General features: G+C 51.7%; 1 protein-coding gene across 1 annotated transcript in view; it reads right to left on the minus strand.

Moving 5' to 3' along the window:
- Window positions 1-1,891: 1,891 nt before the first annotated feature.
- The window catches only part of INTS1 (integrator complex subunit 1), a 28,712-nt gene continuing 16,566 nt past the window's right edge, over window positions 1,892-14,037 (minus strand). Inside the window, exons 30-47 of the mRNA XM_081338183.1 lie at window positions 12,948-13,205; window positions 11,658-11,817; window positions 10,891-11,031; window positions 10,596-10,776; window positions 10,398-10,506; window positions 9,591-9,721; window positions 9,346-9,433; window positions 8,596-8,822; window positions 8,019-8,142; window positions 7,135-7,268; window positions 6,371-6,563; window positions 5,476-5,603; window positions 5,276-5,388; window positions 4,524-4,637; window positions 4,005-4,075; window positions 2,906-2,997; window positions 2,634-2,743; window positions 1,892-2,529 (exon numbers count right to left, since the gene is read on the minus strand). Of these exons, the coding sequence (XP_081194309.1) occupies window positions 2,414-2,529; window positions 2,634-2,743; window positions 2,906-2,997; window positions 4,005-4,075; window positions 4,524-4,637; window positions 5,276-5,388; window positions 5,476-5,603; window positions 6,371-6,563; window positions 7,135-7,268; window positions 8,019-8,142; window positions 8,596-8,822; window positions 9,346-9,433; window positions 9,591-9,721; window positions 10,398-10,506; window positions 10,596-10,776; window positions 10,891-11,031; window positions 11,658-11,817; window positions 12,948-13,205 (2,490 nt within the window). The 3' untranslated portion in view covers window positions 1,892-2,413. The remainder of the gene's footprint in view (window positions 2,530-2,633; window positions 2,744-2,905; window positions 2,998-4,004; window positions 4,076-4,523; window positions 4,638-5,275; window positions 5,389-5,475; window positions 5,604-6,370; window positions 6,564-7,134; window positions 7,269-8,018; window positions 8,143-8,595; window positions 8,823-9,345; window positions 9,434-9,590; window positions 9,722-10,397; window positions 10,507-10,595; window positions 10,777-10,890; window positions 11,032-11,657; window positions 11,818-12,947; window positions 13,206-14,037) is intronic.

The raw sequence follows: 14,037 nt of genomic DNA on the forward strand, positions 1-14,037 counted from the left end.
ACTACAACTCCCATATTATTTTGATATCAGCGCGCTGGGAGAAACTCATGGGAGTCCAAGCATCCAAAAAGACATGGATTGCCAACTCCTGTTTTCAAATTTATTTATTTTGCACTTTTTCTGGCTTCCCTGGGTTTCCTCTCTCAGCTCAGGGGCAGAAGGATCTGCCAAGAAGGGTCAAAAAAGTCAAGATGGCAAGAATGTAATCAAAGCTCTGGCCATTTTTGATGTGTGCTGCCAACAGTCTTAACTGGGTGTGAGGCTGCATAGATGAGCACCTCCAGATTCACCGGGCACCCTGTTTCGCTTCAGCAAATAAATCAATAGATTTGCAAAATAAATGTGCTAATAACAACCCTGCAAGGGCGACATCTAATGCAAAGACTCCTTTCGTGCAGGGCTTCGCAGATGCACATTTTTGGGAGCTGCCAGGGCCCAACTGCGCCCCCCCCAAAAAAAAAACAACAACCCCAAACATCACGGATGCAATTCAAATCTTGAAAGACAATTTCTGCAACTGGAATAAATTAAGCCTGGGGAACTCTTGAAAGTGTTGTACCTTATTTGAAATTCTACACTCTATATAAAAAATATAAATAATAAAGAATATTAAAAAATATTCTAAATAATAAAAATATTTCTATTCTATTCTATTCCCTAGGAATTCTGCAAAGGTGGGGGGGGAGAGAAGATGAAGGAATTAAATTTGGATTCAAAACCTGAAGGAAAATTTCTGCAATTGGAATCAATTAAGAAGCCCTGCATAATTTTACCATATTTGGAATTTTTCCACTGACGTTTCCAACTTGGAACTATTTTCTCCAGGAATCTTTCAGGCAGTGGGTGGGGGTGGGAGAGAAATTTAAGCAGCTGAATTCCAGCTATTTCTCTTTCCCCCCCCTCCCCCCAATTTCCTCGGAAAGAAGACCAAGCCAGGCACCGAGGCTGCAGCGCTCACAAATCTGGCCGGTCGCTGGCCCGAGTCAGCGCTAAAAGCCACTCGGTGGCTGGTAAGCCAAATTCATCATCCTTAAGCTGCCCGAGGAAACCGCTGTGTGATTAGCCTCCGATTTCATTTCAGGCCCTCGGCGGCCACTAAAGCCACACGCCGAAGCCGACGCGGCCCGATATATAAACCGTTTGGTTTTTTTTCTCCAGAGGTGGAAGCAATTTCCGAGATGAGAATCGGCTGGCTTGAGGGGGATTTGAAGCCCTGGCCGAGGTGGAGATAGAGAGAGAGGCCGGTGGCTCGAGGAAGGCAGAGCAGATCCTTCTGGGACCCCCACCTGCATTTTGCTTCTTTGGTAGATTCCTATTCCAAGGTAGATTCCCCCTAACCGTGGATGCTATGGGGACAATTGGCTAACTCGTCTCTTGGGGCCAGGTTGCCTTTTGGCACGATGGATGGCTACTACTATCACGTTTTTCCCAATTTTCCCTTTTATACACGCAGTCCTGGACTGAGGTTTCATTTAGTGACCATCCCAAGTTACGACGGCACCGGAAAAAAGTGACTTAGGAGCACGTCGTGCGTGCCACTGTTGCAGCATCCCCGTGGTCACGTGATCAAAATTCGGACGCGTGGCTAGCTCGTACTTATGACGGTCGCGGCGTCCCCTTTTGCGACCTTCTGGCAAGCAAAGTCAATGTGGGGATACCAGATTCACTTAACAACCGGGTGACCAGCTTATCAACTGCAGTGGTTTACTTAACAACCGAGGCAAGGAAGACTGTAAAATGGGGCAAAACTCGCTTAACAAATGTCTCACTTGACAACTACGCAGTTGTGGTTGCAAGTTGAGTTCTGTCTGTTATTATTTAGCTGTGATTCTCATACAACAAAGCCAAAAAATATCGGGAAATCAAAAGGAAGAGTTGTATACTTGGAAAGTCCATGAAAAGCAAAGTTTTAATTTAAAAAGGGTAAGAAGAATGACTGGATCGTTGCTCAAGAGAGGTTTTGATACTCGATGGCAGAAGGGCCCAACCTTGGCAACTTTTAAGACCTGTGGACTTCACTTCCCAGAATTCCCATAGCTGGCTGGGGAATTCTGGAAGCTGAAGTCCTAAAAGGTTGCCGAGGTTTGATAGCCCTGTTCTATGGGGTGGAATTTGATCCCCAGGAAGAGTTTAGTGAAGCACCCTCATTTTTTTTAGCCCCACTCCCTCAAGACAGGATTGTTCCTCCTGCTCGGCCTGTGACCACAGATGAAGAACCATGAGGATGGAGAAACGTCTTCCTCCTCCATCCAACTGGGATCCAGAATGGAACAAATCCTAAGATCCTTCAAGCCTTTTCTTCTTCTTCCGGAAACGATCCAGCAGGTGAGATTCTGCTCTTCTCCACAGAATTCTTCTCTTCTCAGGAGAGTTGCCGGCCAGCCCTCTCAGACAAAGTCCCCGTCTTCACCGCTCACATCATGGCCTCCATGTGTAAAACCTTCAAGGCTTCTGAGATCTGGGTGCTGGTGTCCATCTGCCCGTACATGCCCACCAGGAAGGCCCTTTGCAGCAGGGCTGCCGCGTGTTCTGCAAGGGGGACGGGGAAGGGAATGTTAGGGAGGTTGTGTGAAATGAGCCACCTTTGGGTGCAGTGGGGGTGGGGGGCAGGTCAGACGCCTGTGGGGCCTCACCTTGGCAGAGCAAGGTGTATTCAGGCAGGTTTCTCAGGGCTGTCTGGACGACTTCGAAGTCGCAGCTGCCCAGGCAGTACATGAAGGTGGGCAGGAAATCCGCCGCGATGCTGCAGGTTCGAGAAAAGGAAAGGAAAGAAGCAGAGAAAAAGAAAGACACCCAGAGCAAGAAATGAGGAGGGTAAGGATCAAAGGTGGGTCTTCTCTGGCAGGTTCCTCCTCACAGCTGGACCCTGACCTCCTCTCAGCCCCTCCCCTCCGCGCCCCGGTACCTGGGGTTATGCTGAATGCAGCGCAGAGCCAGGCTGAAAGCCAGATTCCGGCAGGCCTCCCCTTCAGAGTTCATCAGTTTTTGCAAGTGAGTCTGAGAGGGGGAAAGAGGGAGGGGTGGGGGGGTGAACATCTGGTGAGCGTTGCCAGGGATGGCATGTCTATGGAGTACTTCTGCTGAGTTCGATTGTTTGCAGATGTTTCATGACCCAACTAGGGAACATCATCAGTGCTAGAAGGGAGGAAGAGGAGGAGAAGGAAGAGGAGGAGGAGGAGGAGGAGGAGGAGGAGGAGGAGGAGGAGGAGGAGAAGAAGAAGAAGAAGAAGAAGAAGAAGAAGAAGAAGAAGAAGAAGAAGAAGAAGAAGAAGAAGAGGAGGAAGAAGATGAAGAAGAAGAAGAAGAAGAAGAAGAAGAAGAAGAAGAAGAAGAAGAAGAAGAAGAAGAAGAAGAAGAAGAAGAAGAAGAAGAAGAAGAAGAAGAAGAAGAAGAAGAAGAAGAACTGTGGTGCCTTTACTGCTCTCTGAACTTCTTTGCAGATATTTCACTACACAGCTAGGTAACATCATCAGTGCTAGAAGGGAGGAGGAGGAGGAGGAGGAGGAGGAGGAGGAGGAGGAGGAGGAGGAGGAAGACTGTGGGATCCTTGGTGTTCTCTGAGCTTGGTCATTTTCTTGCAGACATTTCATGACCCAGCTAGGTGGCATCATCAGTGCTAGAAGGGAGAGGGCTTTGCTCTCTTTATATACAAGTGATTTGCGGTATCAGAGTTGGTGGGGTGTGTGGTTTTCTTCTTGGTAGTTTTACCTAATTCTGTTGGAATGTAAGCTATTAAACAGGCACACAAACCACATTTACGTGGCATTCAGAAGAGACGACAAAAAGCTAAAAACAAACAAACCAAGAGACTGGAACGCATCTTATCCAGCAACCAACAGATAAGCAGAGATCAACCCCAGACAAACAATCAAGCAGAACACAATACTCTAATCGAAGCACTGCCAAAGAGAAAACAACACCCCTACCAAAACTGGCAGGGGGGCAAAGGCCACAGGAGAGACCCCCAACAATAAACAGGAGGAGGAGGAGGAGGGTTGACTTACAGAAAAGAAAGCGAGGATTTCCGGCCTCCGCCGAGCCATCTCGTCAATGTCGGTCAGCACCTCCAAGATATCTGAGAATTGGAAAAGGGACGTAAGAGAGAGAGAGAGAGAGAGAGAGAGAGTGAGTGTGTGTGTGTGTGTGTGTGGCAGGGAAGGGGGAAGCCCTCGGTTCGCAGAGGTCTTTCTGATGCTCAAAAAAGTGCCTTTTTACAACGAGGCTGCCCCACGTGTTGGCATCAGCTTTGATTGGCTGTAAATAGACTTCAACAAGGCAGTGTTTTTTTTCAAGTTTGGCGGCTTTAAGAGGTATGGACTTCAGCTGGCTGGGGAATTCTGGGAGTTGAAGTCCACACCTCTTAAAGCAGCCACGTTTGGAAAAAATAACAACACTGTACTAAAGAGTTTTGCAGAGTGCCTAGTACGGGGTACCCCGAAGTTGAAGATTCTCTGGGGATCCGATTTCCAGTTCTGCCACAGGAAAGGTGTGTGTGTGCGTGAGGGGGTTTCGCTCTTACTTACCCTCGACGTTCTGGCCCCTGGAGAGACTCTTCATGTAGGGGGCCATTTCAGCAGGGGTGAGAGGCGTGTAGAGGGAGACGCTGACCAGGGGCAAAGATCCGGCTGCAGCCTCATCTGAAACCAGACCACCAACGAACGTTTCCCTCCGGGCACCAGAAGGGGGAGACCTGTGAGGTTCTCTCTCCCTCCGCCAGCAGGGGGCGCTCTTTCCCACCCTCTTCTGTGGGGCAGGGCTGGCCAAAGGCAGGACGGGTGGCTCTCAACACAACTCCCATTTAGCGACCAAAGTTACAAACGGTGCTGAAAATAACGACTTGCAACCGGTCTTCGCACTTAACGACTGCCGCAGCAGCACGGGATTAAAATTCTGGCGGTCAGCGACCGGCCTTTCTGACGAGGGTCACCGTGATCCCCATCTACTTCCTGATGGGCTGGCCCTGCGAATCCCCCAACTCTCAGCCAGGAGGGGCCTCAAGGCCCAACACCTGGCGGGGACCACATCTGGGAAGGCTAATCTCCCATTCCCCAGAGGCCCTACAACACCTAAGGGCCCCCTGCCCCAAACTGGACTGTCTTCGGAGGTAGATACTCTCCAGAGCAACCAACCTCCACACCATTGTTCTGTTGAAGGACCCGATTTGTACACAAACCAAGTATCGTGATCGCTCAAAAGCTCCAGATTTATCTGCTTTGGGACAAACCCGGTGACTCACCTCCCGACTATCTGCCAACGAAGATTGGAGAAGACTCACCGTTCTTTTCATCTTCGGCTCCCCAATCTGAAGCACCGGCCCGACTGGGCAAACTGAGACCGGCCAGAAGAGACTTCAGCATGGCCAGGTCACTGTTGTCCGAGGAAAGGTCACTGCAGGGAAGCCGGAGATAAAGGTCAAGCCTGGCTCTGGTGCTTTAGCCATCGAGGCCCAACCGGGACGGAGAACCAAGGACTTACTGGAGGGGGTCGGAGTGCTTCTGCAGGAAGGAGACGGCGGCCGGGGCATTGGCGGTGATGTACTTGTGAATGAACTGCACAAATTTGGTGATGAAGCAGGCCAGGTGGCGAGAAGACTTCCGGTAGCTCTGAAGCAGAGAAGGATGGAGGACAAGTGAGCCCATCTTGTAGGATCTTCTTAGGACTGACCCACAGAGACAGACAGACAACCTGGGTCTGGCCCGGGCCCCTTCTGAGTCGCGGGGGATCTTGGCTGCATCCAGAACGTTAAGACTGAAACCCCCAACTCCTGCTCAGGATTAACCAGGATTCCCAGCTTCTGTGAACTTGGACTAAGAAGTTAGAAGAGGTGTGGGAGGTCAGGCCAGGTGTCATTCTGGGTGTGTGTGTGTGTGTGTGTCCCTGGTGCTCTCCGAGCTTGGTTCCTGTGATGTCTACGGTCTGTGATGTGGCCTAGTTGGGTCTGCAAGAAAACCACCAAGCTCAGAGAGCAGCAAGGACCCCACAGTCCTTCTCCTCCTCCCAAGTCCCCGTCCTTTCTAACACTGATGATGTTACCTAGTTGGGTCATGAAACATCTGCAAGAAAACCATCAAGCTCAGAGAGCCTCAAGGGCCCCATAATTTGACCCTGAGCCTCAGAGATTCTCTTCCAAATGTCATCCTAGAATGACCATAATGGCAACTGGACGTCCTGTAACTGGCTCTGCTCTGAGCTATCATCACCCAACTCTGCTGGAGATGATGGTGGCCTTCTGGGTGATGTCCTTATGTGAAGTGGATTCCTGTGAACATAACTCTTTGGCATCCTGGTGCCTGTCTGTCTGTCTGTCTGTCTGTCTGCAGGACACAGCAGCCCCCCCTTCCCCAAAGCAGCCCCCCCCACTTTCCCCTACCAGAAGCAACTGAATGAAGGAAAGGAGACAGTCCCACAGCGCCCCCTGGTGCTCGTTCTGGAAAACCTGCGGCTGCAGGAGCTCCAGAATGCCCAGGACATGGAGGAAGAAGGCGAGATGCTTCTGCTGGCGGAATTCCTGGAAATTGAGGTGGATCCGGCCGTGCAGCAGAGCGGCGATCATCGGCAGGTGCCTGGGAAGGGACACAGGAGGAAGAGGAGCCAGCTTAGCAGGGGTTTCTGGCAGTGGGGCAGGGCGGTCGCTGTCTATGAGTTGGGTGGCTAAATAAGTTGGATAATTTAAAAAAAATGGCAATCTCAAAATATCTGGAGCATCACTTTGAACCGCCATCGGCATTGACAAAATCCCCATCGGTCAATTGCAAAAGGCAGCTTGACTTGGAAAAGCTGACAACCTCCTATGAAACCTCTTAACCCCACCGAACATCCACATCTGCCTATCCCAGGTCCTTGAGAAGGACTCGATAGGTGGATAAAAACACCCCAAATCCAGTCCAAACATCTGGCTGACTGTGCGACCGATTATAATAACCAAACTTGGGGAGAAGGAACTCCCCTTTTTTTGAGCTTCGCTGCTCCAAGATCCGAAGAAAGAGGAAGGGAGGGGCTCTGGCCTGGAGCAGAAAGCACAAGATCAACCCCCCCTGCAGCATGAAAACACCAACAAGGCTGCGTGGAGGTGAGACTCTGGTGCAGCCAAAAACTCTTAAAAACACCCCCAAATGAACCAAGAGGTCCACGAACCTGAGCAGGAGGAGGGGGTGAGCCACAGCCAACTTCCGACATGCCATGTTGGCGTCCCACAGCCGGCCTTCGTTCATCTTCACATCGCCGGCCTCTGCAAGGAGGGTGATGAACCGGTGGATCAGGCTGTCCAGCTGCAGAGACACGGACTTTATTGAACAGGTAACCTAGGGATGTCTAACCTTGGCGATTTTTAAGACTTGTGGACTTCAACCCGGCCAGCGTGGAGACTTCTGGGAGTCGGAAGTTCACGAGTCTTAAAGTTGCCAAAGTTGGACACTCCTGAGCTGACTCTTTCTTGCAATTCCCATTACTTTACGTAAGACAAGTCTGCTTCTCCAGCTGTTACCGATTCTGCTTTTCATCCTCTTTCTCGGGTGAACTGAAAAACCCCAAAGCAAAACCCTCCTTTTCCTCTCGATGAATTGTTCTTACATCGGTCGCTGACCGTCATCAAGAGTTTGGGGTTTGACTTGGGCAACGTGAGAACAAAGCCAAGGGGGGGGGGACTCAAAGCTGTCAGCAGCACGACGTTCCTAGGATGAGAGACTGGCCCAAGGTCACCCAGCTGGCTTTGTGCCTTAGGCAGAACTAGAACTCACAACTCCTGGTTTCTAGCCTGGGGCCTTCACCACGACACCAAAGTAAGCCTCTTGAATAAAAGTAAGGCACTAATAAAAAAGCCACCCAGAATCACCTTGTGGGTGAGGAGGGTGGCAGGCAAATTTAACAAATAAAACAAACAAATCAGAAAAACCGGAAAGGGCGGATGAAGACACGAGCTGCTGTGGAGGAGAGGGCGAATTCTCAGCTTGGGAGAGCCACACAAAAAGCAGCCTGCAGGAGTCTGTGGCAAACCTCTGGCCCCACCAGAGCAAAATTACCTTGCAGGGGCTGCTGTCCGTGGCCCCTTCGCAGGACAAGAGAGCCTCGGGCACCGGGACCAAGAGCTCCGGCAGCTGAAGGTACATTTGTAGGAGGAGATCCTGGCCGTGTTGTCCCATGGAGCTGAAACAGAGATGAAGATCGGATGGGAGCACTGCCGCCCGATCAAAACAGCCCTTGCGGATTTAGCAGTCCTATCATTTCCACCCAAGGTCACGTTCTGCTGCTGGGATTTGCAAGAGATGTGCCATTTCTTCCCTTGGATGCCAAAGAAGGCACATCTGGATGATGGACCAGAAGGATCAAAAGCAGGAGGAGGAGAAGAAGGAGAAGAAAAAGAGGAGGAGGAGGAGGAGGAGGAGGAGGAGGAGGAGGAGGAGAAGAGGAGGAGGAGGAGAGGAAGAGGAGGAGGACATTCAGCTCAATCAGTCTTGCAAGACTCAAGTTACTTTTGTCCATCTCAAGAGTTTTCCACTGTCTGCAGAACCGATTTTCCTGGCCTGGTCTCTCTAGAGGGTCCAACTACAAGCCTGCTAAAAACCTTTATCGATTTACCTGAGTAAGAGTTAGGCTCACCTCTTTCCCCACTTCTGGGTGGACGAGATTAGGTACCCGGTGGCCTTTTGGATCCTCTGCACGTTTCCATGGCAGCAGCTCAGGAGAAGCGGCAGCCGGGACTGGGGGACCAAGCAGGCGGTCCCTTTGGGATCCGGGGTTCTGTTTTCCGATTCCGCCAGGATGAGGTCCACCAAGCTCAGCAGCTGAGAGGTCTTCAGGCGGAGGACAAACTCTTCTCGGCGTTTCTATTCAGCAGCCGGAAGAAACGGATCAGGCAAGCGCAAAGGGGAAGGGATCTGAAGGGGCGGATCAGTTCGGAAGATCGAAACAATCCGGTTAAGACTCAGTTCGGACCAAACCAAATCCCTGAATTGGATCCCAGACCTTTAAAATGAGCCTTGGTGGAGCAGTGGGCTAATGCCTCCTTAAGTAACACCAGCTGCCTGCAATTAGTGCAGGTTCGAGTCCCACCAGGCTCAAGGTTGACTCAGCCTTCCATCTTTCCGAGGTAGGTAAAATGAGGACCCAGATTGTTGGGGGCAATAAGCTGACTTTGTAATAATGCCACTTGGGGGGGGGGCAAAAGCCCTAATAAGCAGGCATATACATAGAATGATTTGTGCTTTAGATTGTAAGCCGCCCTGAGTCTTCGGAGAAAGGCAGGATATAAATGGGATTAAAACAAAACAAAACAAGTAGGTAGGGCTAAGGGGAAAGTAGGGTTTGTGCAAAAGAACTGTAGATCAACCCCTTCCTGGGCACACATACCTGCGGGATCCTTTGGTCTCTGCCTTGCCAGATCCGGGGCATATGAATGCAGGCCCACAAGAAATCCAGGGAAGCCGTTGGGTCAAAACTGTTGGAAGAGATGGAAGTGAGGATGCAGGATCCAAAGGGATCGCCCTCTCTCTCTCTCTCTCTCTCTCCTGAATGGAGAACCCTCCAGCCTGCTTTCCTCAGAGAAGCCTCTGCTTTGCCCACTTCCCAGAACTTCTGGGCTCTGGGCAGCTTACCCGCCCACTTTCTTTCGGCAGAGCAAAGTCCTGACGCAGGAGTGAAGGGTGGACCAGCTGGACTGGTCAGTGAGGAGGGCCAGAAGGTAGGGACGGAAGGACGGGGGCTCCGACTGGGAAGAGTCTTTACTCTGCAAAGGGAAAAAGGCAGGCTAGAAAAGGGGCACCAACAGGCTAGCAGGAAGCGTCGATAAGGCCACGCAAAAGATGAAATCTCTGGAATGGATGACAACTCAGCACTCAGAATTGTTCCTACACCTTCGGTTCTCTCTCTGTGTGCGTGTTTTTCCCCCTCATGTTTTCTGAAAGATCTGCATCGGGATCCCCGATCCTTCCTTCCTCCGCTTGTTTTAGATCCAAAATATGTTGGCTTGTGAGAACGTTAAGGATTCTAAGCTAATGCCGTGCTTGACTCCGCCCTAGACTTTTTTTTTTAATTGAAAAGTTTTAAAATACATTTTAAAAACATAAACTCCCTCCCTCCCCCTCCCCCCCCCACTTTCCCTCCCTCCCCCTCCCCCCCAACTTCCCAGAGCTGAATACAGGGTATTAACTTTTACCAACTTAAGCTAAAATATGCTAACTAAAAAAAACACCACTCTAAATTCTATCGCACTTGTAACTCCTAGACTCTTGTCTCTTCTCCTCCTACTACACTGAGGGGCACCTGCAGCCTCTGCAGGCCAGGCAGATTCTACTTGCAGATCCCGCAAACCGCGAGGAGCCCAGACCGTGTAGGCCGGCTTCCCAGCTCTCGAGGGATGGCGACTTCTCAAGCTTTGACCCATGTTCCAGACCGATCCTCACCTTGTCCCAGGAGAACAGCAATTTCTGCTGGAGATCAGGGCAGCTGCTGACGATTTCTGGATCCAGCAACTCCAGCCAGTCGATGAAGAGACCGGAGGCGCTTTCGACACTGAAGGGGGGAACAAAGCAGGGGGTGGGAAAAGGGAGCAACGTGCGCAGAGGAGGCGAGAAGGAGCCCAAAACAGCCCCCGTCCCAACCTGGAGCTCTCTGCTTCTTTCTTAATTAGGCTTTCCTCTCTGCACTGGAGCAGCAAGGAGGTCACCACCGAGATGGGCCCAGCGGTAGGGAAATGAGGCGTCATTTCCGTGGCCACGGAGAAGAGGGTCACCAGCAACTCCTCCAGATGCGGCGAGCGCGTTCTGGACAGGCCTTCGAGGACTGGATGGGAGAAACAAAAACATTCCGAGACTCGGAGGACAGGCAAGGCAGAAGAAACGGGGTGTGTGTGTGTGTGTGGGTGTCTGTGTGTGTGTGTGTGTGTCTCAATCCTACCTTTGCTGACAAGCTCGGGTTCCACGTTCCATGTTTTGCTGGACTTCAAGGTGGCCACGATGGCACGGACGGCGGAGCCGATCACTTCAGAGTTGTGGCAGAAGGCCAGCGCATCGGCCAGGTGCAAGAAGCCTGCTTGGGCTGCAGTTACAGAACGGAAAGGGCTGTGAGACAGCATGGAACGAAGACGGGTTCCGCTTGGGAAGGGCCCCTGGGCCCAGGCCTGCTAGTCAGGTCAGAGATGTTAAATCTGTGTGGCCTTCAACTCCCAGCTGGCTGGGGAATTCTGGGTGTTGAAGTCCACAGATCTTAATTTGCCCAAGGTTGAGGCCACAAAATGCAGACAGTCTGAAGAGCCACCAGCCCACAGACTGACTCAGGGCAGGTGCCCTCCCACAGACACGGCTCAAACACGGATGCTTGCTTCCCTCTTGGCCAACTGGATCCCTTCCAGGTTCTGCTCTCCCCCCTTATTCCTATTTTGGGCTGGTGCGTGAATCCCCATCCCTAAAGGGGCCAGACTTAGTGGCTGCATTCACAAAATACCCAAAGCTTCCTTCGGATTTTGGTGTGTGAAGCAGCCCGCTGGGTCAGGTCAATCTATTGTCTGAACACAGAAAAGCAGTTCATTTAGTCCGTGGGGCTACGCCTAGAGAGGGACCGTGGGGAAGAGTCAAGAGATGCCACCAAAGACGTTCAAAGGGGAAGTTACCTCGCCCGCCCAGCCCCCCTGCCGCTCCCCCCAATTCTCCCCACGTTCTTCCTACCATCGCCGATTCTGTGCTGGGAGGAAAACTGCACCGCCAGAGACTTGAGCTGGGTCCGCAGAAGGCCGTCTTCCACCCCGGGGCTCTCCAGCCACTGCAACATCTGCATGAGGACTTTGAAAAACAGCGAGGAGAAGGCCTCGTCTTGGGGAGCGTGGCGCTGAGAGGAGGAAGAGGAGGTGGGGTCACAGGCAGCATCGCCCAGCCCCAAAAGAGGCATTCAAAAGGCCTTGGAAGAAAGCTCTACTCCTTGCTGAGCAGCCCCAGGGTGAAGACCCCCAACAGCTGAGGTCCCCCACTTCCGGGAGGGAATCGACTTTATGGCCCAAGGGGCTTTGAAACCAGAACATTTGGCCACGGGACCTGCACAGAGTCTCTGGAGAGCGAGACGGGCGGCTCGTAAAGGGTTAAAAACAATAAAAGCATAAAATAACAGTAAAGTGAAAAGATAAAATAAAAATAAAGTAAAATAAAAATCACTGCATGTCGCTTAATTACTGCCCTCCCTGGCTTTGCTTGTCCCCCTCCCCATCGGTCCTTTCCCCCAAACCTTATTCCAGACAAGGATGGCATAGGCTCTCTTCTTATAATCCAGATTATTCAAACTCATGGCAATTGTGGGGAGGGGAGATTCCTATTTGCACCTTTCGGATCAAGAGTCCCGATCCAGGAGCCCCTCCCAATGCCCCCACCTACTCATTTCTGGAATCAGGAGGGCTCCTGACCCTGTATAGCCTCCCTAGTCTCACCTGAGGGGCCACAGGGCCAGCCAAGAGCCCCCAAGCCCCCCCTCCCCTCCAAAATAACAAGCAAGGTCCTAGAAGTACAGGCAGCCCTCAGCTTACAACCACTGAGCCCCAATTTTCTGTTGCTAAGCAAGGTAGCTCTTAAATGACCTTTTCACGGCCTTTCTGGACACCGTTGTTAAGTGAATCACTGTGATTGTTAAGTCAGTTAACCCGGTTGTTAAGTGAATCCGGCTTCCACCTTGGCTTTGTCGGAAGGTCGGAAAAAGGGGATCACGTGGTCCCAGGGACACGGCAAACCGTCATAAATAGGAATCCGTTGCCAAGCCTCTGGATTTTGATCACGTGAGCTTGGGGATGCCACGGTGGAAAATGGGCCTAAGTCCCTTTTTTTCCGGTGCCGCTGTGAACTCCGGTCACTAAACGAACCGTCGTAAGCCCAGGGCCACCTGTACAACAGAGCGAAAACTCTACCTCCCAGTTCCCCCCACCCCCACGACCCGAGGTTGCCCCTGGCCGAGCAGGCGCTGGCTGGCTGCCTCACCTGGTGCTGCCACAGCAGGCGCACGAGCGGGCAAGCCATGACGTGGTTGCGGTGCATCGCCATCACCAGGGCTCCTCCGTGGGGCGAGTTCAAGAGGGCCGCCAGGGCCTTTAGAAGACGCGCTGCCGTCTTGGGCGACGGCGGGCCGCCTCCTTGGCGCAGATGAGCCAGCTCCTGGCCCAGGGTCTGCTGCAAAGCCAGGGCGAGGGGCCGCGGGTTCGAGTTCTGCCAGCGGGGGTCCGGAGCCAACGGAAACAACTGGGCAGACCGAAGAAAGAGAAAAATCTGAAAGGGAGACCCCCGTTTCGCTCGCTGCTAAGTTAGGAGTGCTCGTTTTTAAAGATCCAGGTGCATTTCTGCCGTTCAGACATAACGTCACTCCAGAGGATGTTTGCTTACAGGTAGTCCTCGACTTACGACCGCAATGGAGCCTGCTGCCCTTTATGGTAAGAAGTGGGGACGACTGTAAAGCAGCTGATCCACATGACCGGCCTGATTTTATTTGGGGGAGGGGTTTGCAGCGATCATTAAACAAATCACCATGTTCGTTAAGTGAATCCGTGGCCCATTAAGAGAACCCATTTGTTCACTGGGCATTTTTGTCCAAAATTGGAAGCAAACACGGATCTGCTGCAATTTTGGATGTAGTCTCTGGGCCGATAACCTGTTAGGAATTCTGTTTATATATAGCACCACAGATCAAAGAACACAGTCATCATGTGCTTTGCTGCTTAATTGTAACAGGAAACGGGAAACTCTACTCAGAACAAAAGAACAGAGTATACTATATACCAGGGGTGTCAAACTGCCGGCCCGCGGGCCGGAGCGTCACGGAGAAACCGCGCCCATCCCATTGCCGGCAAAGGGAAAAGGTTCCGATACGTCGCATGACGTCGCGAGTTTGACATGTCTGCTATATACCATAGATCCATATTTGTAAATGCTGCCATCTACTGGCTGAATGCTACTGTAGTTGTTACACAAAAATACATTCCAACAACATGTATTCCAAAAGGAACTATGATGGCAGAGATGGGATCCCTCTGCGAGGGAAATCAGAGGGGCTTAAAGGTTTGGCCACGTGAGAATT

The sequence above is a fragment of the Vipera berus genome, assembly GCF_964194415.1.
Source record: "Vipera berus genome assembly, chromosome: 13".
Lineage (NCBI taxonomy): Eukaryota > Metazoa > Chordata > Lepidosauria > Squamata > Viperidae > Vipera > Vipera berus.